The sequence below is a fragment of the Halichoerus grypus genome, chromosome 6, assembly GCF_964656455.1.
Source record: "Halichoerus grypus chromosome 6, mHalGry1.hap1.1, whole genome shotgun sequence".
Taxonomy (NCBI): domain Eukaryota; kingdom Metazoa; phylum Chordata; class Mammalia; order Carnivora; family Phocidae; genus Halichoerus; species Halichoerus grypus.
This window is the reverse complement of record NC_135717.1, coordinates 38,901,086-38,929,077: the sequence shown is the minus strand read 5'-3', so window position 1 is coordinate 38,929,077 and position 27,992 is coordinate 38,901,086. Positions and strand designations below refer to the sequence as shown.

General features: G+C 65.7%; 2 protein-coding genes across 8 annotated transcripts in view; one reads left to right on the top strand and one right to left on the bottom strand.

Annotated features, from left to right (window-relative positions):
- The first annotated feature begins 15 nt into the window (after positions 1-15).
- Positions 16-17,515, top strand: TRAF7 (TNF receptor associated factor 7). Of its 4 annotated transcripts, XM_036083235.2 has the most exons (22): positions 67-145; positions 5,445-5,632; positions 7,637-7,755; positions 8,000-8,057; positions 9,721-9,812; positions 11,499-11,615; positions 11,964-12,056; positions 12,222-12,255; positions 12,879-13,062; positions 13,179-13,313; positions 13,977-14,194; positions 14,270-14,343; positions 14,565-14,613; positions 14,693-14,820; positions 14,976-15,058; positions 15,754-15,793; positions 15,886-16,002; positions 16,093-16,215; positions 16,436-16,555; positions 16,644-16,775; positions 16,857-16,976; positions 17,135-17,515. In XM_036083235.2, the coding sequence occupies exons 3-22, from the start codon at positions 7,675-7,677 to the stop codon at positions 17,147-17,149; spliced, it is 2,013 nt and encodes a 670-aa protein (XP_035939128.1). In that variant the 5' UTR covers positions 67-145; positions 5,445-5,632; positions 7,637-7,674; the 3' UTR covers positions 17,150-17,515. The 4 variants fall into 4 exon arrangements, with proteins under 4 accessions (XP_035939129.1, XP_035939127.1, XP_035939128.1 ...); XM_036083236.2 differs by lacking the exon at positions 5,445-5,632 and having other exon boundaries at positions 16-145; positions 13,179-13,307; XM_036083234.2 differs by lacking the exon at positions 5,445-5,632 and having other exon boundaries at positions 16-145.
- A 1,711-nt stretch (positions 17,516-19,226) lies between these two features.
- The window catches only part of CASKIN1 (CASK interacting protein 1), a 24,902-nt gene continuing 16,136 nt past the window's right edge, over positions 19,227-27,992 (bottom strand). For 2 of the 4 annotated variants that reach the window (XM_078074956.1, XM_036083233.2), the window contains exons 8-20: positions 27,831-27,939; positions 27,634-27,728; positions 27,334-27,451; positions 26,220-26,321; positions 26,026-26,114; positions 25,864-25,948; positions 25,695-25,786; positions 24,808-24,918; positions 24,625-24,726; positions 23,129-23,267; positions 21,009-23,048; positions 19,999-20,416; positions 19,227-19,379 (exon numbers count right to left, since the gene is read on the bottom strand). In XM_078074956.1, the coding sequence (XP_077931082.1) occupies positions 19,280-19,379; positions 19,999-20,416; positions 21,009-23,048; positions 23,129-23,267; positions 24,625-24,726; positions 24,808-24,918; positions 25,695-25,786; positions 25,864-25,948; positions 26,026-26,114; positions 26,220-26,321; positions 27,334-27,451; positions 27,634-27,728; positions 27,831-27,939 (3,600 nt within the window). In that variant the 3' untranslated portion in view covers positions 19,227-19,279. The remainder of the gene's footprint in view (positions 19,380-19,998; positions 20,417-21,008; positions 23,049-23,128; positions 23,268-24,624; positions 24,727-24,807; positions 24,919-25,694; positions 25,787-25,863; positions 25,949-26,025; positions 26,115-26,219; positions 26,322-27,333; positions 27,452-27,633; positions 27,729-27,830; positions 27,940-27,992) is intronic. The other 2 variants (XM_078074957.1, XM_078074958.1) reach the window with 1 other exon arrangement.

Here is a 27,992-nt window from a genome sequence, read left to right as displayed (position 1 = left end):
TTGAGAGTCCGAGAACTACAAGTCCCGGCGGGCGTAGCGCACGAGCGCTTCCGGCTCGCGCGTCCTGTCCCTTTCCCGGCCGGCGGCCGCGGGGGCACGATGAAGCGGGAGGGTGGCGCTGCCGCTCCCGGGCGGCCGCGGGCGGGTGAGTGTCCGCGCGGCGCGCCCGGCCCGGGCTCGCCCCTCGGGGCCGCGCGGTGGGCGCGTCGGGGTTCGCGGAGGGATCGGGCCTGGGGGGCGGGGCTGACGCGGGCCGGGGTCTCCGTGTCTGTCCATCACTCGCTCGGTCGCTCCATTCTCCCTTTCCTTATTCATTCCTCCTTCCTGCGTGCATGGAGCGCCGCCGGGGACCCAGTTCTCGTGGGCTTTTCCTCTCCTGAAGCTTTTCTCAACCCCGCCGCTGTTGACACTTCTCGCCGAGCATTCTTTGCTGTGCTTTGGTGGATGTTGAGCTGCATCCCTGGTCTCCACCCACTGGATACCAGTAACCTCCCCCACCCCCTTCGTGACAACCCAGAATGCCTCCAGACATTCCCAAACGTCTCCTGGGGGACAAAATCCTGCCCTACCCCCGCTCCCCCTCCCCCCCCCCCCCCCCCCCCCGCTTGAGAGCTGGTGATCCAGAGCAGAGAGCGATTGACAGTACACACAAAATCCTGAGGAGTTGTGATGGGTGCTACGAAACAGGACGCTGAGAAGGAGTGCTGGGCGCTCCTGAGCGGCTTGGTGAGGGGGGAGGTGCCTCCAGCAAGCAGCCTGTCTTGGGAAGTTGCTGGAAGAGCATGCCTGGCAGAGGGAGCAAGATGTGCAAAGGCCCCGCGGGAGAAACGGCTTGGGGCGCCAGTGAGTGCTGGCAGAGGGGTGAGAGGCAAGTCCGGGAGGCCAGACCAGGGTGCAGGGTGGCAGGAATTGTACACAGGAGAGCCAGCATCAGATTGAAGCCTAGTGAAGAGCCCCTGGTTATGTGTGGAGGAAGAACTGAGATTCAGTGAGGAAGCAGGAGAGAGTAAGGAGGCTGGCCTGTGTGTAGAGGAGAGTGGGGTGGGAGATGAGGCTCTGGTTGTCTTGAACCAGGCCAGGGCATTCAGCTGGGGCTGAGTCTGCATTTGTGCTGGATCTCACCCTGCTTTGGCAGGACAGGGGTAGAGACGACGGCCAGAGATTCCACCCTACTTTATTGCCTCCCTTTCTTAGAGCTCCGGGCTGCCCAGACCGAGTGTCCACCCTTCTCCCCATCCCACAGACCCCTCCCCATGCACACACAGTGCTCCTCTCCTGGGGGCTGCCCACCCCCTGGCCTTTGCCAAGCATGGGGCCTCTCTCTTCCTCGTTCCTTCTCTTTGGGCCTCTCCCTTCCCACACCCCTTTCGTGGAGGCCTGTGTAGCAGAAACTACCTCTCTGTCGTAAATCCCTACTTGAGCTGCCCTGGGCATTCCCGTTTCTCCATGGAATCCCCAGTCCCTGTGGCTCATGGTTCCTACAGGGTATCGCTGCACTATTCCCCGGAAGCCAGAACCTCCGTCTCAGGGGAAGCAGGGGTACAGGCAGCCTGGATGAGGGAGGTAAGCGGCTGAGAAGGAGGGGTCACTGTGGAGTAACCCGTGCTGTGGCTGTGTGTCACAGTATTTCTGGAAATGAATGGAACAGATCAGTGTCTGAAGTGTTGACTTAGCTGGGACAAGAACCCACAGAAAAGTGCCTTTGGCAGGTTGCATGGGGCTTACTAGTACTCCCGAGCCTCTGTCTGCCTCTCCTCCCGGGCCCTGCAGCTTCTCCGGGTCAGACTCACGTTTGGCCGTCAGCACGGGCCCTCTCTCCAGCATGGGGACTGGCCTGCAGTGGGTGTGAACCTGGCCGCAGGATCAGGAACGCACAATTTGGGAAATGGGAGAGGTGTGGCTGAAGGGCCTGCGCTGGCTGGGTGGCCTCAGGCAGCCTGGGCACTGTGGTTTGGTTGCACCCCCCCACCCCCCGGCTCGGCTTGGCCTGGGGCTGGCTTCAGTGCATGGTGGGCTCCTTGATTTGCCGGCAGAACAGAGGAAGTGAGAGGAACAGGCCTTCGGTTGACCCCAGCGTGGCCTCTTGCAGGCTGTAAGTGCTGGGATAGCTTCTCAGCTCCATTTTCCGATCTCAGAGAGGGGCCCTGTCGGCAGAGCCTTGACTCTTGCCTCGAGAGCCATCTCCACAGTTCCTGTCAGATGTGGGCATGTCCGCTCCGTTTCACGGGTGAGAAATCGAAGGCCCAGGAGGTTGAGAAGCTTGCCCAAAGTCGCGCAGCTTTGTGCAGCAGAGGCGGGATTTGAACCCAGGTCCGAGTCCAGCACTCGTGGCCTTGACCGTTATGCTGTTCCATCTCCATAAAGGACACTTGGAGGGGTCAGCGTAAGCATATATATGAAGGGCCAGCATGTGTCTAGCCTTGGGAGGTGTCAGCAGGACATAACTTGCTCTGAACCTGAGTCACCACTGGCCTGACCTTGCTGTTGGGTGGGCACCTAGGACTTCACCGGGCCCTCTGGCTGGCTTACGCAGGAGGAACCCTGGTAGAGGGGCCTGCCAACCCCTCCACTTCCAACAGATGCCCTCCACCGTCCTCTGTGCTCTGCTCTGGCCCTTCAGCAGAAGGCATTTGGTTGCTCCCTGGAGGAGCATGGAGTCAGGTGGGGCAGACGAAGGGGGAAATGGGCCCTGGGGGCTGGTGCTAATGTCACTGGCAGACCTGGTACTTGGCTGCCCCCTGGTACTTGACTGGAAGTCCAGTTGGGGGGGTGGACTAACCCCAAGAGGACCCAGGCAGGAGTGGGGGTGCTGCAGCACCGGCTGGAAGGGCATGGGGTGGACAGTGGCGTGGGCTGGTGCATGTCCAGGCCAGGCTCTGGCCTGTGACTTTGTATACACTCCCAGCTTCTGTAGGGAAGCCAGAAAGAGGAAGGCAGGGAGACAGAAACCACACAGGGCGTGATGAGAAGCAGCCAGGGCGGCCTGGAGCTGTAGTCTGGGCCTGAGGTACTGCCACATGGTTCTCGGGCAGAGGCCCAGGACCTGTCCCCACAAGCTTAGATTCCTGGGTGGGGGGCGGCCTGGGGCAGGGCCAGGGGAATGCAGCTGGTTATAGGGGCCACTTTTACCTGCCCACACCCTCCCTCCAGCTCAGGGTCTGGCCCAACTCTGGCAGCAGCGGCACAGATGGGAAGATTGTCCCAGGCTGTCTGGTGAAAGGTAACAGTGGCCCCTGCAGCCAGGTGCTGAGATAGGAGGACAAATACCTTTCCCCAGAATGCTCTCTCCCTGCTCTGGATCCGCCCAGCCCCTTCCTCCGGGAAGCTCTCCAGGCATCATAGATAGGAGAGTCCCCCAGGCTGAGTCTGCAGCTCGTACGTGGCCATCCACTGTATGGGAGAGAAAGCATAGGAGATGAGTCTGTCCCCAAGGGGCGGGTGGGGAGGTGAAGGCATTCCCCTTGCTGAATGGGGGTTAAAGCCAGGCTGGTGGAGCAGGAGGGATGCTGTCCCTCCAGCAGAGGGGCCTGTGGGTGCTGGACCTGGATAGGCAAGGTGAGAGGCTAGGTGGGAAGTGTGAAGACACAGAGCCCTGGGAGAGGAGGCCACAGCAGGTGTCCAGTCCAGCAACCTTGAGGCCACTGTGGATTAGGACTGTGGGTACAGAGACAAGGATGGCGGGTGAGGGCAGAGGCCCAGGCTGCGTGCTGGGAGGGAAGGGAGGCCGGGCAGGCCTCAAACCAGGGCCTACTGAGGTGCTGAGGGGATCCCTGACATCACACCCTGCCTGTTTGGGATGGAAAAGACATACTAAGGGGACATCAGGGAGCAGCTGGAGGAAGTATATGGGGCTTTGATATGGCAACCAGCCTGTTTCTATAGGATTTGGCAGCCCAGCTTGGGCTTGGCCAGGGGGCCCTGGGCAGGGGCTCACCCAGGGGCTGGGTGGTCCGTGGGTGATACGAGGGGCTGGGCCTGGAGCTCTGGCTGTAGCCCAGCCGGCCACCCACGGCTCTGTGCCAGGCAGGGCTGAGGTGTCCTGAGCCACCAGTGCTCCCCCCTGGAGCAATCACCACCAGATGTGTGGCCTGATGGGGTTTTCAGGGCACGCCTACCCCGTCGCTGGCTCTGCACGGGCTTTTCAGGAGACCCCACCACGCCCACTCCCTGGGGCGGCTGGAGGAGCTGCCTCAAGGCGGGGCTTGGCCCTAGTGGGACCTGCTTCCGGCCACCCCCACTGCCCCGATTCCGGCATTTACAGCGGGCACTGCCCACTCCACTGTCTGCCAGCCGCACGGACCAAACCGGGGGGCCTGGGTCCCACATTCCCAAGGCTGAGGGCTTAGCAGATGCTATTGGCCTCCATCCAGGGGATGGGCTGGGGAGGGGCTCCCCAGGGAGCTGGCCTGCCCTCTGGTGCAAGCTGCCCAGAGAAGGGGGCTGGTGGGGGGCTTTCCCAAAGAGGAGCTGGGGGTGGAAAAGTCCAGGGGCTGGGGCATGATAGGTGGATCTCTAGTTCCTCCCTGGGCAATGAGTGTACCCCAGGGCCCCAGAAGCCCTTTGGACATGGACGTGGGTGGACAGAGATCCCTGGGCCTTGACCCTAGGCTCAAGCAAGGGGTTGCAGGGGGGCTGCTTCTGCACTGACCCTGAGCGCCCTTGGGCACCACTCCCCCACCAGCCTTACCTGAGGCAGGCAGACCCATCTCCACCAGGACCTGCGGTTTTCAGTCTTTAAGAGATAGAATCCTCACGTCCCTCCCGTGGGCTCTGCTGAGCCACCTGGAACAGGCAGGGTGGGGACTTGGCTGGGGAGGGGCGGGGAGCTGTGGGGATGTCCTATCTCGCCCTCCTCCCACCCCAGCTGTGCCTGGCAGGCTGAGCCCGCAGCATTTCCCAGTCTGGGAGAGTCCAGTTGTCTAGTTGATAGCTCCCTGTCTGCCAGGCGGTGGTGGAGTGGTGAGGAGGCCTACCCCCTCGGGGGCTGGGGCACACCCCCCAGCACAGCTGGGCCCGGCCAGGGGGGTGAGGAGCTGTGCTGTTGTGTTTCCGGGTTTGGGCCTGCAGAGCTGAAGGATGCCAGAGAAGACTCTTGCAAAATGCAGCCCCTAGGGAGCGGGGCTGAAGGCTCGATGCATCTTGCTCAATTCCACAATGCTTAGGGTAGGATCTGATCCTTGTGTTCAGGGGCGCACATTTAGGGGGGGCGGTGGCCTGCAGCCCGGATCCCGCCCCCCCCCCGGGGTCCCTGGCTGGGGCTGCATGCCACCCCATGTAAACGGGGAAGCACTTCCCTCCCTCCTTCCCTTGCTCAGCTTTGCTCCCTGGCTAGGCCAGGCCTGTGTGTCTGCCGCCAGGGCCGCTATTGGCCGTCAGGGGACTTTCCAGCCGATTTGCATGTTGCCCTGCTAGTCCTGCGTGCCTTTCTGTTTACTTCACTTCAGAGGGAGGGAGAGCCAGACGCCCGCTCTCTCAGACTGCAGCAGCACGCACACAGGCCCCACGGGGGCTGGCGGGCTGGCCGCGGTCCCGGGGGGAGTCCCTGTTGGGGTCCTGGCTGCCTGGAGCCAGCAGCGGGCCTCTGGGCCTTGGGAGCTTGCAGCAGAGGGAGCAGATGGATTGTAAAATCCAGGTCAGTGTGGGCCAGCCACCCCCGTGTGACCCACCCCCACCCTCCTCCCAGCACGCCCAATGGTGCTGAGGCTGGAGCCAACCTTAGGCTTCCCGAGAGGTGAGTCCTAGAGCTCCTCCGTCCGAGCTCTGGACCTCACCCTGGCCAGGGTGGCCTTCATCCGAGCAGGGTGGCCCCCAAGATTTCCTACTTAGCATAGAGACAGCAGCGGGGCTGGAGGTGGGGCTCCTGGACACACCGTATTCACATCTCTGTCCCAGGGCCTGATACTGCCCACTCCCAGGAGCCCCTGCCTTGCCCCTGCAAGAGGACAAGCCACTGGACAGCCTGGTCTGGGACACACAGCCAAGTCCCTTGAGTCACAGCAGGGGGAGTGGTGGGCAGGAGGGGGAGGCTTTGGCCCACCTCTTGGGTCCCCCTATCTAGCCGGACCCCTAGGGCACTCTGAGCACGGGGGGCAGTACTTTGTGGCCATGCCAGCTCAGGAGCTGAGAGCCAGCCCATGGAGGCCTGAGGCTAGAAGACTGGGAGAGTGGCACTGCCGGTGACATTTGAAGGGGCAGGTGGGAGAGAGAGGAGATGGGGGTGTGTGTGACAGCTCAGGAGCTCAGTGTGGGGACACAAGGCTTGAGAGCCAGCTTCCTCCCTATGGACCTACAGGTTGGCTTGGAGGACCACTGAGTAGCTCTGGTGTGTGTGTGAGGCAGACGTGGCCAGCTGTGCCAGGTCACCGGGGCCAGTGGAGAAGGTGCTGGAGCCAGCCGCGTGCCGTACACGTACCGGGTGGGGGCAGAGCGCGTCTCTTGCCTCCTCCCACAGGGTGGGAGGCTCAGCAGCCCTTCCACCAGGAGCCCTTCTCAGCCCGGTGGGGCCCTCAAACTGCAGGGTGGGCCCCGGCCTGCCACGCCCCCTCCCGCCCCAGAGGAGCAGAACCAGGGGCCTCCTCAGGAGTTGCTGACGCTGGTTCTGATGGCTGGGCTGGGCGGCGGCTGATGAGCCCGTGGTGTGGCATCCCAGGGGGCTGCTCAGGGGTCTTCCGGGGTAGAGAGCTCATGCATGCCAGGTGGCAGCAGTCCTGGGTGTGTGGCTTCCTCCTCGGGGGGAGCCTGGCTCCAAGCTGGGGCCTTGTGGCTACAGCTGACTCCGGGCCATAGCAGGAGACCCTGACCCTGGGAGGGCCCCTGGGAAGGTGGGCGCTGCCCTGGCAATGGAGCAGCTCGCCCCAGGCTATCCACGATCTGGTCAGCTAGCTGGTGCCTTCTCTCTAATAGCCAGCCCTCCTGGGGCCCAGCCAGGCCCCTCTCTGGGTGTACGGGGGGTGGTTCTCGGAGGCCCAGGATGATTCTCACTGTGCCTTCTCCCTGCCACCTCAGCCCGCGAGTCCCGAGTCAACAGCTGGGGAGTGAGAGGGTGTCCCCTGTTTCCAGAGTAGGTGACTTGCACAAGGTCAGAAGTCAGGGCTCTCATCTCCTCCCCCTGCCTGAAAATGGCTTTATCTGTGTGATGAGGCTCTGAGTGTTAGGCCCCAGGTGTGTCCCTGACAGGTTCTCTGGGGCGTGGCCAGTGTCCTTCCATCCTGCAGACTGGGGCTATCCAGGGCCCGACTGTCCCTACCCTGGCAGGAGGCAGGCATACGGCTTGATCCCACCCTGTGTGCCACACCATGGCCCAGCCTTGGCCCCCGGGACACTTGCCCTCAGACCCAGACGGTCAGACAGAGCACCATGGGGGCTCTCCACCCCTGGGGCAGAGCTGGTGGCTTTTCTAGAAGGCTAGGCCTTGAAGGAGGGTCAAGCCAAGTACCCGCTGCACCCAGGGCCTCCTCCCTCCCTTGGGCCTGTGCACACCTGGGACGGGAGGGAGGGGAAGGGACTTTGCCCATGTGGGTCTGCCCTTGTCAGCCTCCCTGCCACCGCAGCGTGCCCGTCGTGGACTAGCCAGAGCAGGCCACCTGACGGGGCCAGGGCCACCATCTTTAAAGCCATCCCTTGTGCTCCCCCGCAGGACATGCGGCCCAAGGACCCTAGATGCCTCTCTAGAGCATGAGCTCGGGCAAGAACGCCCGCTACAACCGCTTCTCCGGGGGGCCTACCAACCTTCCCACCCCAGACGTCGCAGCTGGGGTAAGAGGGGGCCTTATGGGTGTGGGGCCCCCGGTGGAGGGCCCCCCCGGCAGAGCTTCCAGCTCAGCCCCTCCCCCACCTGGAGGGCCTGCGGGAGGGCTGTGCCGCGTATATTGGTGGGTGTCCCCGTGTATGCACGCCTGCACGTGGGCACGGCGGTGGGAGAGTGTGTCCGTGCATGCTCCCATGTGTGTCCCCACCCTCTCCGGGGGTCAGTGCCAAGTCTCGTGCGTTCTCTCTCCAGACCAGAATGGAAACGACCTTTGGGCCTGCTTTTTCGGCTGTCACCACCATCACAAAAGGTGAGCCTGCAAGCCCTGGGCCAGCCTGGGCTGGGCAGAATCTGGGCGCCCCCCCCCCCCACGCCAGGGTCTGTGGGGCACTTCCTGGTGGGGCGGGAGTGCGGTGCTGGTGTTGGGGAGCGGGCGGGATTCCCACTCCCTGCTCCTCCTCCACCCTGCCACCCCCCCACCCCTCCTTCTCAGGGCCTTGCCCCTTCCCACTCCGGGGAGGGCTGCCCCGACTTCCCGGCACCCCCACCCGTCCTTCCCCTTGTTCTCGTGAGCCCTGGCTCATCCTCACCCCGGGCTCCTAGCAGGACCCGAAAGGCTAGGACTGGGGAGCACACAGGGCACGGATGGGTGATGAGTAGTGCTCACGGGGTCCTTTCTCCTGCTGGGTCCCGCCGCTGGGCCGTGTGTTTGTGGAGGGCCTCAGGAGCTAGCCAGCGAGGGCACCCAAGAGGCTGTGGCCTCTCTCGTCAGGGCAGGGGGCTCAGGACGGAGTGTGCGCTTCTGCTGGTTCGGTTTACTGCTCCTCGCTGTGTGGCTAGTTTCTCAGCTTCCCCAAGGCTCCCGCCAGTGGGGTGGCACGCGTGCTCATACTGGGGGACCCAGCCTGAAGCTCTGAAAGAGCCCTTTTTTCTTCTTACACGTTCTCTTTTGAGGAAAAGAAAATGAACGTCCCCACTCATCCCAGCACCCAGGGCACCCTCCCGAACGCCTCGGCCCGTCAGGAGCTGCGAGCTCCCCGTCCTGGCGTCCCCAGCTTCCCGGTCAGGCGCGACGGCAGTCTGTCCCACTCTTGCCCCACCAGCCACCCCATCCGTGGCAGGGATGGGTCAGAGCTGGGCGTGCACAATTGCCTCATCTGGCCCCTCACGTTACAGATAGGGAAACTGAGGCCCAGTCCCAGGGCAGCTGCTCAAAGCCTGAATCATGAACCCAGGTCTTTGGGTCTGCTAGTGACGTCTGGGTTTGGCTGGGGCCTGAGGCTACCGCCTGCAGGGCCTGTGAGGGAGGTTCTCTGGCTCCCATGTGGACCCCTGACCAACACCTTCCGTGGAGGGGGCTGAGAAGGCCCGAGGCTGGTTCCAGGTCTGGCCATGGGAGCAGGTGGAAGATGAGTGGACCCAAACAGTGGGCTGTCTCCCAGTCCCAAGGGGCCTCAGGTCTCTCTGTCCCTCCATTTCCTCCTGCGTGAGGACATCAGAGCCCCCCCCACCCCGCCCCAGACAGGGTTTCCTTGAGGGCCAAGGAGACGAGCTCCAAGCAAGCCGCCTCCAGTGTAATCACTCAGGTGTCGGCCTCGTGCCTCCGCTGGGCACAGGGAAGAGCCCTCCATCCTCCTTCAGCCTATTGGGGGCTGCTCCCTTCCTGGGCCACTGGGGCTCTAGCTGGGGGCTCGGGCCAGCTCATGCTCCTGCCCTTGCCCTGCTTAGGTCCCTGCTGGGGGCACGGGCTTCCCAGCTGCCCACAAGCCCAGCCCCGGCCCAGTGGCCCTCAGATCAAGGAGGCTGTGGGAGTGGGTGGGGGCAAGGAGACCTGGAGAGGACTAGCCCCATGTCAGGCCCAGCCCCTGCCCCTGCAGGGCCCATCTGCCCAGGGAGCCCACCTCCCGCCATGATGGGCCAGGCATGCCCCTGTGGCCCACACTCATGGCATCCCAACCCTTTTCTCTTGGCAGCTGATGGGACCAGCACGTACAAACAGCACCGCAGGACGCCGTCCTCCTCCAGCACCCTCGCCTACTCACCGCGGGATGAGGAGGACAGCATGGTAGGTCTGTGCCATGACCATCTCTCCCCACAGCCTCCTGCCATGTCCTCCTTCCCGAGGCCCAGGTCCCAGGAGTAGCTGAAGGGGGAGGCTCAGCTGCGAGGCATGCCGCGAGCCAAGGTCTGCAGGGTGTAGTGGGCTGGGGAGGCTGAGGGCTGGTGTGTCCGGACACCCTAAGGCCTCAGCACCCATGGCTGGACTGCGTGGGAGAGGCAGCTAGAGAGGGCAGCTGGGCTGGGGGGGTGCAGGGCCCACAAGCTGGAGCCATGGGAGCCAGAGAAGGTTCAGGCATGCGGGGAACGAGATCAGAGTTCCATTTTTAAAGCTGCCTCTGCTGTTGAGTAAGGATGAGTGGGTGGGCTGCCGGGTGGAGGTAGGAGGCCTGAGCAGGTGAGTGGAGGGTGGGCGGCCCGAGCCGGGCACGAGAAGCCTGTGGGAGAGCCAGAGAGCTTCCTGCCTCGGGCACTGCAGAGTGAGGAAGGGGGTCGGGGCAGCGTCGGGGCTGGCCGTTAGTGCCCAGGCTGTGTGGCCAGGGTTACCGTGGCTGTTCTCTGCCTGTTGGGGCCCTGGGCCTGCCGGGGGAGGGGAGGTCCTGCCCTGGGCCAGGGGCTGACTCGGGCCCTCCTGCCGCTCACCTGTCCCATGCTTTCTGCTTTCCCTTCGCGAGATCCGGCCGGTGTGTGCCTGGTGGACTCCAGCTGGTTCTCCTGCCCTCCCAGCCCCCCAGGACCCAAGTCTTCACATGCTGGGCTGCCGGGCCTTGGTTTCCTATTTAACATAAAGAAACACAGGGTTTTTAGTTATTTAAACGTTTTAGCTATTTTAGTTATTTAGTTAATTGAAGGCCACACTAGGCCTTCTTGAAGCAGGGAGCAGATACGTTGCGCCCCACTCCCTCTGGTTCCACCTGCCTCAGTCTCCATGACGTCTGACACCCATGGCTGGTGGGGAGGGGGTTTTCCCGGCCTCGCACAGAGGTTGGGACGGGGCGGCTGGGCCCATGGGCTGTGTGTGGAGGCAGGAGGCTTCTGGGTGCTAGAGGAGGAGCGTGGGGAGCAGTGGCTCTTACAGCATCTCCGCTGGGGGTTCTAGGTCAAGAAGGGAGGGGGAGCAGCACCCCCACCCGGGGCCCCACCCAGATCCTCCTCCTCAGCGGCTCAGGCAGAGGCAGGCCCCCATGGCCCTCCCTCCTGCTCCAGCATCTCGGCCAGGGTTCAGTGGGGGCGTCCCTGCCTTCCCCAGGAGCCTCATCGGCCTGGCCCAGCATCCCCGTCCAGGGAAGCCTGATGGGCAGCCAAGCCCCAGGGGACCCGGAGCCCCGAAGCCTCCGCCAGCCGTCCCTTCCTCTAGCCATCCGGGTGTTGAGGCCGGCCCAGGACTGGCTGATGGAGGCGCCCCGTGTGCAGCCCACACTCCCTCACGGGAAGCAGGAAGCAGGCCAGGCGAGCGTGTCCTCCTGGAATTGAATAGCAGGAAGTCTCTCCATTTACACAAAGAAAGTTGGCAGACGTGCGCGGGTGGCCCAGCAACAGGGCCGGGACCGCTGGGCAGGCCGGGGCCTGGGCACCGCACCGGCTCCCCGGGCACACGCGGTGGCCCTGTGGGGCCAAGGGAGCGCCCGCCAGGGCCGGGGGGGGCCCTGCCCTCCCCCCCGGCTGACGGGCTGCCTGCCCCTGTGCACCGCAGCCCCCCATCAGCACGCCACGCCGCTCCGATTCGGCCATCTCCGTCCGCTCCTTGCACTCGGAGTCCAGCATGTCCCTGCGCTCCACGTTCTCGCTGCCTGAGGAGGAGGAGGAACCGGTAGGTGTGTCCGCCACGGCAGGGCGGCCCCCCACGACGCAGCGGCACCTTCCCCCTGGGCCTGGTGGGAGGGGGTGATGCGGTCTAGTCCCCCAGGCACGCTCTTCCCACGTCTCAGCCCAGGGGCTCCCCAGGACGGCTTTGGGAAGTGAGGGAGGAGCCCATGTGGGGTCCTTCCCGGTCCCCATCGCAGGTGGACAGGACGCGCGGACGGCCCAGGCCCCTCGAGCTCAGGCCTAGCCCCAGGCCTCAGCAGGCCCTTCTTGGGCCCCGCCGCAGCTGAGGTTCCTTCCCCGCCTGCGTCTGTGCCCCCAGGCCCCACTCTCAGCCTGCCCTGCCCGGTTCTAGGAGCCGCTGGTGTTTGCCGAGCAGCCCTCGGTGAAGCTGTGCTGTCAGCTTTGCTGCAGTGTGTTCAAGGACCCCGTGATCACCACGTGTGGGGTAAGGCCGCCCCGGCCCGCCCTGCCCGGCCCTTCCGACCTGTGCACCCTCACGGGGCCAGGCGGGCCACCGGCCCCTTTGGTGCAGAGCCTTGGCCCTGCAGGGGACACAGGTGCAGGGGGCAACTCAGTGGCCATGCCGCAAGCCCACCCATTGTCTCCACAGCACACGTTCTGTCGGAGATGCGCCCTAAAGTCAGGTAAGGCCCTCCCAGACCCAGGCCCGGCCACCTCATTACCCAGTTTGTGGTGGGTCCCTCCAGGGAGGTCCTAGCCCACGCCCAGCACCAATGGTGCCCCTGATACGTGCTGGCTTCTCTCTAGTCCTGGCCCAGCAGCAGCCCCGGGTGCGTGCAGGCCGGGCTCCACACCTTGATGGGCAGAGCCGTGAGACCCACAGCTCAGGGGCCCCGGGGCTCAGCGGCTGCTGTCTCTGGCAAGAGCTGCCCTCACTGTCACGGCTGCCCACTCACCGTCCCAGGCCTTGGCGCCTGGGCCCAGGGCTGGTTCCTCTCCGTGCCCTGTTCCCAGCTCCCTCCACCCTGTCCCAGACTCCTAAGTCAGCTGAGAGGCTCCATCACCTCCTACTCACCCAGTGGTCACTCTTGGTGGCCCAGCTGTGCACCCCTCCTGTTTCAGGCACCTCAGCGGGGCAGGTAGATGGGGGGATCCACCCAGGGGGATCCACTGAGCATGTTCCAAGCCTGCCACACCAGGACTCAGTCTCCCACCCCAGCACAGCCCGGCCACAGCGCTCTGAGCAGAGTTGCCAGGGCTGGGGGTGGCCAGGTGGACCGTGGGGTCAGCATGTCCTCCCCTGCAGAGAAGTGCCCCGTGGACCACGCCAAGCTGACGGTGGTGGTGAACAACATTGCGGTGGCTGAGCAGATCGGGGAGCTCTTCATCCACTGCAGGCACGGCTGCCGGGTAGCAGGGGGCGGGAAGCCCCCCGTCTTTGAGGTGGACCCCCGAGGGTGCCCGTTCACCATCAAGCTCAGCGCTCGCAAGTAAGTGCCCCCCTCGGCCCCCACTCCCCACCCCCCAGGGGCGCTGAGACACGGTGCCTCCGGGGACTCAGCCCGTGCCTCCGGGGACTCAGCCCGCGGTGCCCTGCCCCCCCCAGGGACCACGAGAGCAGCTGTGACTACAGGCCTGTACGATGTCCTAACAACCCCAGCTGCCCACCCCTCCTCAAGATGAACCTGGAGGCCCACCTGAAGGAGTGCGAGCACATCAAGTGTCCCCACTCCAAGTACGGGTGAGTGGGCGGGGGCGGGCGTGCGGGGGCTGCCCTGGGACGGTGGCGGGCAGGCAGGAGGGCGGGGGGGTGGCGGCTGGGCTGGCATTCACAGTCCCTCCTTCAGCAAACCTCTGTTGAGATCCACTTGTGTGCTGAGCGCTGGGGACACAGCCAGGGTCCCCAGGGAGATGGACCCTAGCGGGAGCCACACCACCAGCTGTGTAATACAAACTGAGGTACAGGTGCCGCGAAGGAGAGACCTGAGCCCTCCAGGAGCGCAGAGGGCTTGGAGCGGTCGGGGAGCCGGGGGGTCAGGGACGGTGGGCCCTGAGGACTCATGCATGTGTGTGTGTGAGCCAAGGAGCAGTGTGGGGGCCAACACGGGTGGAGGGGAGAGCCGAGGTGCGGTGGGCCAGAGAAGAGGCAGGACTGGGAGGCTGGCAACGGCTGTGGGAGAGCCCTGAAGAGCTTTGAGCAGGAGCAAAGTGATGAGATTTCCTTACAAAGCGGCCTGCTAGGTGCTGAGCAGTGGCAGGACGGATGGGCGGGCAGCAGGCGTGGGGAGGATCGTGGCAGAGAAGTGGGACTCGAGAGAGATCCTGGGGCTAGGGGGGCTGGGGAAAGGGCCTCGCCAGGTGAGCAGGTGAGCAGGTGGACAGGGCAGCCATCCTGTCCCTCCAGGTGCACCTTCATCGGGAACCAGGACACCTATGAGACGCACCTGGAGACGTGCCGCTTTGAGGGCCTGAAGGAGTTCCTGCAGCAGACAGACGACCGCTTCCACGAGATGCACGTGGCGCTGGCCCAGAAGGACCAGGAGATCGCCTTCCTGCGCTCCATGCTGGGCAAGCTCTCAGAGAAGATTGACCAGCTGGAGAAGAGCCTGGAGCTCAAGTTCGGTGAGGGCATGCCCCAGAGAGGCAGGGTTGCAGCCCCTCCTCCTGGTCCCTGACGCAGTCTTCCTGGCCACTCAGATGTCCTAGACGAAAACCAGAGCAAGCTCAGCGAGGACCTCATGGAGTTCCGGAGGGATGCGTCCATGTTGAACGTGAGCAGCAGATGGGGGCCAAGTGCAGGGGGCAGGGTGGGCGGAGGGGGGCACAGGACTGCCCCTCAGCTTGGGCCCCCGCAGGAGGCTTGGCCGCACTTGGAGTTAGGGGCGTGCCGGGGAAGGCTGCTGCTGCACCTGCACTGTCCGGGCCTGGCCCGGCCTGGGGGCGGGGGGCCCGGAGCCACACCCAGCGGGCCCTCCGCTCTTGGCCTTGGCAGGATGAGCTGTCCCACATCAACGCGCGGCTGAACATGGGCATCCTAGGATGTGAGTACGGGCCTGCTGCTGCCCCTGCCGCTGCCCCTGAGTGCCGCCAGGCCCTCACCAGCTCCCCCCATGTCCGCAGCCTACGATCCGCAGCAGATCTTCAAGTGCAAAGGAACCTTCGTGGGCCACCAGGGCCCGGTCTGGTGTCTCTGTGTCTACTCCATGGGGGACCTGCTCTTCAGCGGCTCCTCTGACAAGACCATCAAGGTGAGTGGGGTCTTGCCTCGGGGGTGGGCACGCCTGCCAACCTCTGCCAGCCCTGGCCTGCCTGCGGGCGACACACCTTCCAGCCCCACTCCCACCCTGCTGCCCCCGGCATTGGGCTGGCCCTGTGGGGACCCACGTGGCCCTGGTCTCTGCAGGTGTGGGACACATGCACCACCTACAAGTGTCAGAAGACGCTGGAGGGCCATGACGGCATCGTGCTGGCGCTGTGCATCCAAGGGTGAGTGTGCGCACGTACGCCTCCCCGGCCACGGTGCCCACGCCGGGCCAGGGACAGGAGACCCCGTGGGCCAGGGGCTCGAGCCTGTGCGGCCACGTGTGTCCTCACATGGCCGTGTGTGCCCGTCCTGGGGGGCACTCTCACCCTTGAGCAGGGCTGGATGGCTAGGTGGCAGCACACGGGCCCTCCTGCTCTGAAGATGTACGTTCTCGACGTGTAGCCGCGGCCCTGGGGTGCCTCGGGCACCTCGCTGGCCTGTAGCCAGAGCCCTGGGCACAGCTCAGGGACAGGACCACCGAGTCGCTGGCCCCGCTACCCCCTCACTCCCAGGGTAGCCCCTTCTAGACCTTCCTCCTATCTCGCATCATGAGGCTTTACTTCGTGGGCATGAGCGTGAGAGACGGAGAGACAGATGCTCGCTCCCAGAAAGCAGCGGCTGACGGCCAACAGCGCTGACGGGGGTCATTACCTCCCAGCTCACTGTTGGACGCTTGCCAGGCAGGGGGTGGGGGCCGGGCTTCCACTCCCAAGGTTCCCTCGCCGGGACAGGAGCACCGAGGGCTCGAGGGGGCAGGAGCGTCCCTGGCGCTGGCCTGAGCTGCCGGGCCCTCTGGCTGCTGCCCCTCGGCCCGGCCCGGCGGCACCAGCGAGGACGGCAGCATGTGCCGCCCTGACCCCGCGGCCCCGCCCCCCAGGTGCAAGCTGTACAGTGGCTCGGCGGACTGTACCATCATCGTGAGTGGGGCTGCGGCGGGCGTGCGGGCTCTGGGCACCCCGGGCATGCCGCCTCGCTGGGGCCTGAGGCTTTCTGTCCTCCTTCCTACCAGGTGTGGGACATCCAGAACCTGCAGAAGGTGAACACGATCCGGGCCCACGACAACCCGGTGTGCACGCTGGTCTCCTCACACAACATGCTCTTCAGCGGGTCCCTGAAGGCCATCAAGGTCAGGCGTGGCACTGTGTGTACACGGGGGGGCGGCATCAAGGTGCCGGCTAAGTGCCCCCCCAGCCCACGCTCGTGGCCGCCTCCACAGGTCTGGGACATCGTGGGCACTGAACTGAAGCTGAAGAAGGAGCTCACAGGTCTCAACCACTGGGTCCGGGCCCTGGTGGCCGCCCAGAGCTACCTGTACAGCGGCTCCTACCAGACAATCAAGGTAGGCCCGGTGGGGGGAGGGTCCTTTGGGGAGGCCCCTCCGTCACCGCCCAGGCCTGCTCCGGGGGGGCTCCGCCTCCACCGCCCCCCTCACTGCCGGGGCAGAGAGGCCCTCACACACTTCCTGGGGGATGGGTGGGCTGCTCACAGTGTCCAAAGCCTCCAAGGCCCTGGGGGTGAGGTGCCCGGCCTGGAACCAAGTGGCCTGAGCTTGTCCGTAGATCTGGGACATCCGGACCCTCGACTGCATCCATGTCCTGCAGACGTCTGGCGGCAGCGTCTACTCTATTGCTGTGACGAATCACCACATCGTCTGTGGCACCTACGAGAACCTCATCCACGTAAGGCGGGCGACTAGGGCTGGGGCTTCCCTCTGGGCCCCTGTCCTCCCCCATCTGTGGCTCTGACCTGCCTGGGCCTCTCCCTCAGGTGTGGGACATTGAGTCCAAGGAGCAGGTGCGGACCCTGACGGGCCACGTTGGCACCGTGTATGCCCTGGCAGTCATCTCAACGCCAGACCAGACCAAAGTCTTCAGCGCGTCCTACGACCGGTCTCTCAGGGTGTGTGCTGGCCTAGCGCCGGTGGCAGGCTGCGGGCGGGCAGCTGGGCTGGCTGGGCGCTCATGCTCCGTGTGCCCCCAGGTCTGGAGTATGGACAACATGATCTGCACGCAGACGCTGCTGCGTCACCAGGGCAGTGTGACTGCGCTGGCTGTGTCCCGGGGCCGGCTCTTCTCAGGCGCTGTGGACAGCACTGTGAAGGTCAGGCCTTCCCGGGGGACTGCGCACCTGCAGCAGGGGGCAGGGGCAGAGGAACTAGAGGCCCTGGGCAGGGGGCACTGGAGGGCAAGTGTGCATGGCAGGTGGTGGTGAGGCAGCGTGGCCGAAGGGGCACCTGAAACAGAGCCCTTCCTCTGCAGGTTTGGACGTGCTAACAGAGTGCAGGCCCGTCTTGGCTTCCTCTGCGGTCTCCCAGGCCGGTCCCATCCAGGCTGGCCACGGGAGGGGTCGGGGGGGGGTCCCTGCCTGCCCTGCAGGGACAGGCAGGCAGGCTCACCAGGCCAGGCAGTGCCCTCCCCGCCCTGTGCCCGGCGAGCCTCCCTCTGCTTGGCCTTGTGATCGTCGCTGCCAGGACAGTGCCCAGCCCCTCTCTCTGGGTGCCAGGTACGATGCTCGCCCGGCCCACTCTCCATCCCCACCCCAGATGGACTGTGGGCCTTTTTACTCACCTTTTCTACTGTTTTTAGACTGTATATAGATTTGATTACTTCTTGATTGAAATAAAAGCTGCACAGACTGTGGCTGTGAGTGGGGACAGTCCTTGGGGGTGTCGGAGAGGCCACCCGAGAAGGCTGGTGTGCATGGGCACCGGCAGCCAGCTGGAGGGAGGCGGGGCGGGGCCACAAAAGGGCTCCTCCTATCAGCCCCAGGGTGTGGCCCTCTTGGTGACTCCTCCCTGCCAGGAGCAAGCTAGATTCCCACTCTCCCCAACCACATGTCGCCAAGAAGTGAGCCAGGCAGCTCTGTTTTCTGCTGTTTATTTAGACAGCTGACAGCAGCTCCCTGCCCAGAACCCCCCTCCCCACTTGCTGGAGCCCCAGCCTGGGCCGCCCACTAAAGAGAAGCCAGGCGCACCCACCTGGGGAAGTGTCAGGGCATGACAGTTGGAAGGGGCCCCACACGCCCAGATGCCACCTTGGCCGATCCCCTCTGCCCGCCCGCATCACAACCGCTGGTTTTCGGCGTTGTTAAATTTTTTTTTTTTTTTTAAGAAATGTCAAAGTTGTGCCCAACACACGTGGATCAGCAAACACAATAGAGGAGGCCAGTCAGTACTTTTTGGAAAGAAGAGAGAGGAGAGAGAGAGGGCAGGAACGACCACACGACACAGCCTGGGACCATGAGCAGAAGCGTCCGCGGGAACTTGGATGGGGGAGGGCCCTGGGGAGGGAGGGTCAGGCACACCCTCACACGTGCCACACGCAGTCTGGCATGCATGCCCTGCACCCTCCGCTGTCACCTGGCTGGTGTGCCCACATTGCACACACAGCTTCCCCAAAGCCCACGCGCACCTCCCACCAGCACCCCGGGAGAGCAGGGAGCCCTCCCCACTAGCTCCACGGTGTGGAGGACACAGCCCAGCAGCAAGCAAGGCACATCCTTCGAGTTCTTCAGACGCAGAGAAGTTAGGAGAAAGAGAGAGAGGGGAGGGGAGGCCCTAGCGGAGCATGGATCCTCCCGGACCCCAGCCTCTTGTTTGTGCTACTGGGCCAGAGGTCCTGGACAGAGGGAGGGAAGGATGGACAGACAGACGGCCAGGGCCTCTAACAGCTTTTGTCTTGAGCTAGACTTCAGTGTCCTTACAGTTGGTAAATGGTTTTCTATAGAATCAATAATATTTTTTCTTTCTTTAAATATATATTTGTTAAAGTTATACCTTTTTGTTTCTTTGGGGAAATCTGCCTCAGCTTATTCCCAATAAATTAACACTCTCCATAGCTTATATTCTGGGGGGTACAGTGGGGCAGGGGCGCAACCCCAGCCCCAGCCCCTTGTGCTGCGCTGGAGCAGTGGGCGGAAGTCCCCAATGGGCAGCTCTGTGCTGGGCATAGGCCTGTGCTCTGCCACAGATTGGGGAGGGGGCTAAAGCAGCTGCCCACCTCCCGCCTCCCGCCCGGGCAGGCCCCACCTGGGCTCAGGGCAGGGGGCCGGGGCCGCCCCTCCTGCACCCGCAGCAGGCAGAGCCTGGCATGGGTGGGCGGGCGGCCCAGCAGTTATTGCACGGGGCGCAGCAGACAGGAACGGACACCCACCGGGCAGCAGCGTTTACCCAGAGCCCTTGGGTCCCCTGGCCAGGCAGTCCTCCAGGCCGGCTGTCCGGCCTGGGCCCAGGGGCAGGAGTTGTGCTTGTGCAGGGGACGACCGGGCCGTCCCCTGCGCCTGGCCCCCGTCGGCTGGCCGCCCTGCCCGCTCGCGCTGCGCCCAGAGGTGCCCACCCTGAGGTAAAGGTCAGTGTGCGGGCCGGGGCCCCGGCGGCGCGAGCGGGCCCGACGTGCGCGGCCGCGTCACTCCAGCATGGCGTCCAGCTGGTCCGCCAGGTCGTCGAACATGCTGCCGATGTCGTCCAGTATGCTGCCGGCGCTCTTCTCCTCCGCGGACGAGGGGCTGGGGGCGGGTGCGGCGTGAGCGGGTAGCGCGGGCGCGGCACACCCCGCCGCGACCCCTCCGCCCCCAGCCCCACCCCCCCTACACCCCCACCCCCCGACCCCCGGCACGGCTCGACCCCATCCCCGCCGCCCAGGGCCCCGCCCGGCACGACCCGACCCCGCCCCGCTGCCCCGAGTCCCTTCCCGTACGGCTCAACCCTAGCCGTCGCCCCACACTGCTCGACCCCATCCCTCTGCCCCACTCCGAGGCCGGACCCCGCCCCCGCTGTCCCGGGCCCCACCCCGCACGACTCGACTCCGTTCCCGCGGCCTACCCGCCCCGCCCCGGGCCCCGCCCCGCACGACCCGCCCCCACCCCGCTGTCCTGGGTCCCGCCCCGCATGGCTCGACCCCCACCCCGCCTCTGCCCCCCCACGTCTCCGACCCCCTCCCGCTGCCCCGCCCCACAGGGCCCCGCCCCGCACGACTCGTCCCCGCCCCCGCCGACCGGGGCCCCGCCCCCGCTGTCCCCACCGCCCCGCCCTCGACTCCAGCCTGTGGAGCTGCAGCCTCGGAGCGCGCGCGGGCTAGAGCGGCGCGCAGACCCGGTCCCGCGCCGTAGCCCGCCCCGCACCTACCGTGCGCCCTGCGCGTCCTCCTGCCGGATCTTTTCTTCTACGGCTTGCAGCGCCGCCGCCAGGCACGCGCTAGTCTCCTCCAGCTTCTGCCTGGCGCTGTCTCCCGGCGAGGCGCCGTCGGGCGCGGCAGGGGGCCCGGCTGCGGCTGCGGCTGCGGCTGCGCGCGGCGGCTTGGCGGGCACGTGCAGCGCGGGCGCGCCGGGGGACGGGGGCTTGGCGGGGCTGGCGCTTAGCGAGGGCGGCGTGCTGGCCGGCTTGGTGAGGGCGGCGGGCGGCTGGCGAGCCGGCGAGGGCGCGGGGGACGGGCTGGCACTGCCCGACTGCAGCCCCGCCGCGGCCTTGGCCGGCTTGGGCGCCGTGGGCGGCGGCGGCGGCTTGGGAGACACGGGCGGCGGCGTGCCGTGGGCGCGCTTCACCTCTGCGGGGAGGAGGAGACTCGCACCGGGGGCGGAGACACCGCGGTCCGCACTGTGGGTCCGGCCGCGGCCCCGGCCCCAGCCCCCCTCTGCCCCTTCGACCCCAGGCTCCCCGCAGCCGCCAGGGGTGCGCTTCCCTATGCATACCTGCCCGCGTCATCGCTTCCAAACCCCTACCCCCGTCCCCCTTCAGGTGTGGCCTGCTGCAATCATTGGCCCTTGGGTTGATTGAATACCACAGGGCCTTTGCACCTCTGATCCTTCTGCTTGGAAGCCCGCTCCCTCCCTCTTGTGCTGAGGTCACTCCAGCCTGGTCAGAGTTCTCCATGACCCAGCATCGTGCACCTGTCCTCCCTCCACAGGTGCTGTTATCCACGGGTTTCTGTGCCTCCTTCACTGAGCAAGGGGACGAACGTCCACCCTCCTCCCAGTTCTGGGCCGGCAGAGTTGTCCAGTGGGTGGGTGGGTGGATGAGAGGGTCTGAGGACACTTTCCCACCCCATTCCAGATGGCCTTGCTCAAATCCAAGAAGAGGAAAATCCCTCAGACCATGGAGTGGGGATGGGCCCTTCCCCAGCTGGCTCCTGCACCTACCTGGGCTGCCAGGACCTGGCAGTGGCACCTTCTTGGAGGCAGGCGTGGGTGAGCCCTGGATCTTGGGCACAGGCTGAGCCAGCACGGGCTTGGGAGAGACTGGCGGCTTGGCTGGCTTCCGGGTATCGGTGTCCGGCAGGGGCAGGGGGGGAAGGTGCAGCAGGTCAGAGGGTGGGGGTTCTGCAGGTGGGGGTGGGGGGGGCAGTTCTGGGGGCCCAGCCTGCTCAGAGGTGGGTCTGCGGCGCACGGTGCCCGTGCCGTTCTGGTACACAGACAGTGGCGGTGGTGGCTCGGGACCTGCTTCCCGCTCCTTGGCCTTGGGCCGGCGCTTGACCGTGTCAGACTCAGTCAGGATGAACTTGACGTTCTCCTGCTGGCTCTGCTTGGCTCGGATGCGCCTTTTGAGCGTGGCACTGGCCTCCACCCTGGCCAGGGGCGGGCCCTCCGCACTTGCCTCACCCTTGGCTGGACCTCGAGATCGCTGCCGGGTGGCACCATCCTCCACAAAGTGGCCATGATCTGCAGGCCCCCCTGACTCCCCAGGCCCCCGGCGGGCAGTGGCCAGAAGTCCCGTGACCGGCCCGCTGAGTGTGCGGCGCCGGTTCACCACCTCACCGTCAGGCCCGATGGCTTCCTTGTGCTTCACTGAGGCCAAAACTGTGGCTACCCGGCCTGGCTCTGGGCTGGCAGGGCGAGGCGTGGGGTGGCCCTCTGGGGGCCTGCGAGCCACTCGGCCCCCGCCCCCGATGGACGACAGCTCTAGCATGGCTGCGATGCTCTTCACACTGCCGGCGCTGCCTGTGTCCACGCTGCCGGCCAGGTCACTAGCCCGCCGGCGCTGTGCCCGCACCCCCAGCCGGCCCTCCTCGGTCCCAGCCCCCTCCGTCTCAGCATCTGGCACCGACTCGTCGGCCAGGTTGGCGCTGGCCATGGCGGAGCTGGAGCGCTTGGGCGGGGGCGGGGGTGGCCCCTTCTTTCGGGGCCGCACGGCAAAGGACTGGCTGCGGTTGACATTCTTGTCGGTGCCGGCAGGCGCTCGCACCGAGTGGCTCCGGCCCACACGCCGCTGGACGGTGGCATAGGGCCCCGCGGCAGCTGGCACCAACAGCTCGTCCCGCTCTGGCTCACTGTCGGACGCTGCATAGCGATTCAGGCTGTGGGCTCGCTTCTTGGGCCGCCCTGGCTCCACGTCGGCCTCCGGAGGCAGGCACAGCGTGGGCACGGGCGGGGGCGCGGCCGCAGGTGCAGGCCCGGGGGCAGCTGGCCCTGCATCGCTCTCCACGGGCTGGGGTAGCACGTAGGCAAAGCCACGGTGCGTGGGTGACTGAGGCAGCGAACGGGGTGACATGGGTCGCTCTGTTGGTGGCAGCAGCTGTGGGGTGGGCTTCACCTTGGCTGTGGCTGGGGTGGGACCATGAGGCCCCCCCAGGGCCTGAGGGGAGCCTGGCTGGGCTTTAGTGGGCGTCTGAGGGGGTGTGAAGTGGCCGGCACCTGGTGGAAGGACCTGCCGCGGTTTGCCCGGCACTGGGGGCACACTGGCCCGCTTGACACTGTGGCCGTGGCGGCTGGGCCGGGTCTCCTTGGGTGGGGTGCCGGGGGCCGGCCCCTCATCCAGCAGGTACTCCTGGCTTCGTGACATCGGGCTGCTAGGCCCGGGGGGCCCATCACCCAGCAGCTCCTGAGAGCTGCTCATGTGCCGAGCCTGTCCACCCAGGCTGGGCTCCTGCCGTATGGAGGCCCTTGGCGTCGGGGGCAGGTGGTTGGAGGGCTTCTCGGCAGTGGTGGCAGCGGCGGCCCCCTCTGCTGGGCCAGTCAAGGCAGCCTGCAGCTCGCCACTGAGCTCGCTGTCCTGGAAGGTGGTCATCTTAGGAGACAGGCACTCAGCGGGGGCTGGCTCAGGCGGGGTTGGCGACTCAATGGCCATCACTTCGAGTGACTGTGGGGCCTTCCGGCGCAGGGGTCCCCCCTCGTACTTGGCATACTCTGCCTTCTGCAGCTCCGCCAGTTTCCTCACCGCCAGCATCAGCTTCTTCTGGTGTCCTGCGTGGGGCATGGGGCAGGTCAGGCCCGGGAGGGGAGCAGGGACCGGGAGACAGAGGGGGCTGGGGCCAGCGCCTCACCCAGCTTAGTGATGCCGATCTCCTGCAGGTCCTCCCAGGTGATGTCGGTGATGAAGTCGATGTTCTCGTAGCCGTTGTCCACCAGCACCTTGTAGTACTGGGCCAGGCCGATCATGGACAGCCACACCGCCAGGTTCGCCTGGGGAGCAAGAGGACACAGAGGGCAGCCCGAGCTGGCTGGCCACACCCTGCTCCCTGTTCAGAGCTTTCGGGGGTAGGGGCACCGGGCCAGCCTGGCACAGACAGACAGAAGGACAAATGGACAGGCCAGAGGTGTCAGCTTTGGAGACAGCGCAACCTCAGTAGGAGCCCAAGGCCAGCTCACACGCCTGTGCGAACACACGCAAACACACACACACAGGGACGACCCTATCCTCAGGACACCGTTTGGGGGAGGGGAGGAACGCGCTTCCTCACCTGCCGAGGCAGCCACGGGGACAGCACCCAGGGGGACACGGCTGGCAACGTCACAGACACAGACACGCGGCACCACCGGCCAGATACACACATCCACGCAGCCTGCATCCTGGCCATACACGGGCACCCACACCCTCCACGTCGTGCTCACGCCCACTTGCACACCATGTTGGGCACAGGTCACGAGCCACAGCACACACGCGTGTAACTACCCATGATGTTCTTCACCCAGAACCACCTGTCCACACTCGCGGCTGAGTATCACTCACCTACCAACACACAGCACACGTGGTCACCCCCAGGTGCACAGAGCCACATGCAGCCCACGGGACAGGGATGTGCTCATTGGGAGCACCCCTGAGCCGCTGGCTGAGTGGGCTGAGCCGGGCCGGGCGAGCAGGACCCCACGCGTCACCAACCCACAGCCCTGGGCGCCTTGGGTGACGGTGGGGTCTCTCCTGAAGCTCGGCGCGAGGCTCCCAGGCAGTGTAGATGCAACCGGCCTCGGGCCCACCTTACCCAGGCCCAGACCCTGTCGCACTGCGCCAGTGACTGTGGGTGACGGCACAGCCCGCGGTCTGCGTGGGTGTCCGCTGTCCACACAGCCAGCACGTGCCCCGGAAGTGTGGGTGTGTGCATGCGGTCGGCAACAGGCGCCTTGACTAGATGTGGTGCACGCGTGCGGTCTGTGTACACGAAGCAGACACACATCCTCCCCACGCACGGGCCTGGATGCGTGCCAGCCCTTCCTGTCCACATGGGGTCCCCTACGGCGTCTGGGTGCCTACGCGGTGGGCGGTGCCGCGGGGTGCTGGCTGGTGTGCCTGCCGTGGCCGCCCTAGGGTGCAGGGGTCCTGGTACTGCAGAGGGGCCCCCTCGTGGCTTCAGACCCTTGCCCTGACAGGCCCCAGCCCCTGCCCCGGGAAGGCCGGCCCCAGTGCCTGGGACGGACAAACGGAGACCGTCCTCTGTACTCTCCCTGGAGCCCCAGAGAGCGGGTGAGGGCTGTAGCCAGGGAGGCAGTCAGTCTGTCTGTCTGACCACCCCGGGCACAGCTCCTGGGGTGCAGGGAGCCTTACGGGTTTGTGCTCAGGCAGCCAGTCGGGGAGGCTCAAGCCGCTGATCTCCGCGGTGATCTTCTTCCGGTGGCCCGGCTTGGTGACCCCAATGGCCGTGAGGTCCTAGGTGGAGGAGAGGCCCGTGAGCGGGAGGCTGGGGGCCCAGCTCGGTCACGGCTGGCAGCCAGCCTCTGGGCAGCTCACCTCCGGGGTCATGCGGCTGATGGTGGGCAGGTCGTAGCCGGCGCTGATGAAATTGGGGGCGTAGAGCTGCAGCTGGAACGTGGCGAGCCACTGGCTCACGGCCTCGGCACTCTGGAAGACACAAGGCAGCCGCTGCAGGCTCGCCGCCCGCTCGCCCACCAGCCGTGCACCCCGGCCACCGAGCCGGCTCCTCCTCTGCTCAGCCGCTCAGTCCGCCGTCCGCTGGTCCCCCTTAGGCCAGGCCCGGGGCAGCCTGGCCCCGGCGTTCCTCCTCACGCTGTGCTCCCGGACGCCACCGAGGCGAGCTCCATCGGCCGTCCGGCCTCCTGCCGCGGTCTCCACCGGAAGGGTCCAGCTGCCGTCCGATCCACAGGCTTCCCTGCCCATCCCCCCGTTCCTGCGCCAGGGACACCCTGCGGCGGCCCCACGTGAGGGGCTCGGGGGGCTCGGCAATGCGGCCGCTCGGAGCAGCCCCTCCACTCCCGTGCGGGTGGGCTCTGTCCAGAGGTGTGCGGTAGGAACAGCCCCCGCTCGCACCTTCCCGGCACACAGGGCCCTTCTCACCCCCACACACACCTGGGCTTGCCTCACACCCAGGCCTCCTCCACACACACACACACACACACACACACACACACACATGCGCACGTGCCCGGCTCGCCATCACCACCCACACACAGGCGCATCCCCTGCTCACCTCACGCCGTCACGCTTCCCGGTCGCACCAGCTCACACACACAACCCACACAATAGACAACACCTACACACACAGACTGACAGACGGACAGAAGTACGGGCCTGGCCTGTCAAGGGCCCCCCGCCACGCTGTGGCCAGACCCAGCAGGCTGCCCGGGAGCCCCTCCCCGCAGCCAGCCCGGGCCCTGTACCTTGCCCTCCGATGCCGGCTCCAGCTTCCTGGGCAACTGTTCCCCATACACCTGCCCAGCATGGGCCGCTGGAGGCTGGGCCCGGGCTGCACCTGGGGACGAGAGGGTGTGGTGGGGCAGGGGCTGCTCGCTGCGGGGGGGCCACCTCCTGGCCAGGGGCTGCTCTTACCTGTGGAGCCCTCTGGAGGCTTGACAGGGCTGTCCCCGGGGCTGGACTCGGAGACGGACTTCTGGGAGAGCACTGTTGCCAGGAGCTACAACCCAGACAGGCAGGCTGGCCAGCGCTGCTCTGTGCCCCAGCCCCCCCGGCCCTGCCCCCCAGACCACCTACCTTGACCCCTTCGGAGCCTGCATGCAGGGTGTGGCCCCCACTGCCTCTTGCACCGGCCACGCCGCTCACGCTGCCGCTGCGATCCCCACCTGCCACCACGAGGGAACCCCGTCAGCCGGTGATGGCCCGGCCCGAGCCCAGGAGATGCCTCATGGAAGTACTGCGGCCCTGACCTCCAGAGCTCCCCCACTCACCTGCAAAAGGCTTCCTCAGCACCCAGATCTCCTCGGGGGGCGCGGAGGGCCCTGATGAGCCGCCCGCCTGCGATGGGCTTGGTTCGGCACCTGCTCGAGAACCTACAGGCCAAGCACAGCCTCCCTGAATCTTGGACCAGCCAGGCGTGGGGTCTGACATGGCGAGGGGGCGCCCCTGGCCTGGCCCCAGAGCCTGGGCAGAGCAGAGGCCCCTCAGGTCAGAACTGCAGCCTCGTCTGGCCCCGGCTGTCTCCAGGGAGCTGAGAGAGCCTCAGAAGACCCTTCCCCACCCTATACATTTCAGAGCAGGAGACCGTGGCAAGAGGGCCCAGGCCAGGCCGTCCTGCCAGTGGCCCTGTGGCCCTGGGTGGGGTGTGGGGAGCAGGGAGAGACATGAGGTCCCCAAAAGCTTAGATGACCCTGGGTGGGCTGGCCATGCATTCTCACTGGCCCCCCTCTGTCCCTTCACCTCACCCGTCGATCTCCACGTCCTTTCTAGAAGGTAAGCCATCTCACTGATCCCCTGTCTGAAAGCAATCCATGCCCTGTGGCCTCGCCCCGCACCCTCCTTCCTCAGTCTGTGCCAGCCGTGTATGCTGGCCTCCTTTAGGACCCCGGCACCTCACGCGTTCTTCTGTCCCGGTGCCTTTGTGTAGGTCATTCCTGCTGTCTGGATGCTCTGCCTGGGGCCAGCCCCTCCCACTTCCTAGTGCCTTCTCCGACCACCCTGTCTAAAAATCAGGTCTCTCTGCAACCAATGGATCACTAAATGGTACCCCAAAACTAATAACAATAAATAAAAAGCAGGTCTCCGTCCACGTTGTCCACGGCACCAGTTGGCACATTTGCTTGCATATTTACTTCACTGCCCCCTGCTCCCCTCCCTCCCTCGGGGTGAGCTTGAGGCACGAATGCCGTGCATCTGGGTCACCATCTATTCCTGGCGGCTGGTGCATACCGCCTATTAAATAAAGGAGGGAACCGGTGTGGGCACGCTGATGAGACAGCTGGCAGGACCCCACTCAGGACCCCACACCCAGCAGTGGCCTCGCCACCCAACACAAACGCGCTTGCTTCCTTCTGGTCCCCAAACCCAGGCCCGGGTGGGACTTACCTGCTCGCTTCACAATGGCCTCGCCCAGGGAGGATGGAAAGTAGCCCACCCGGTCATTGCCTGTCCGGTTGTCATGGATACAGCCCTTCCACCGGCCATCCGGATGCTGCTCGAGGACCTGGCCAGATGAGATGGGGGAGCATGCTCAGGGAGACATCCCTCCAGGTCCAGGTCAAGTGGGTGGCTGACCTGGGCCTCCCGCCCCGACCCCCAGACTCCCCAGTTGCTGCGTGGGGCGGCTGTGGGGTGAGCACCCAGGGTCCGCCCATCCTTGCTCCAGCAGATCCAGGCTGGCCTTACCGTGATGATGTCCCCAGCTTTCACGTTGAGGCTGGTCAGGTCGTAATTGTTGCAATAATCCTTGGTTGCCCGGACCTGCAGGGCCGCTGAGGCCTCTGGGGACACAGGAGGCAGACCCCCCCAGTCCTGCGAGCTGACCTGGCCTAGCCGCCCCTCCCTCGCCCCTCCCGGGTCCCCCACCCCAGCCCCAGACCCACCTCGCAGCAGTTGCTTGATCTCCTTGCTGGCCTGGGATGTGGTGAACTGGTGCACGATGTCCAGGGCTGTCTGGCTGTAGGTGTTCCTCACGTGGGCATTAATCCCACTCTGTATGTGCCAGAGGGTGCGGCCTGTCAGGAGGCCCCACGCTCCCACCGGGC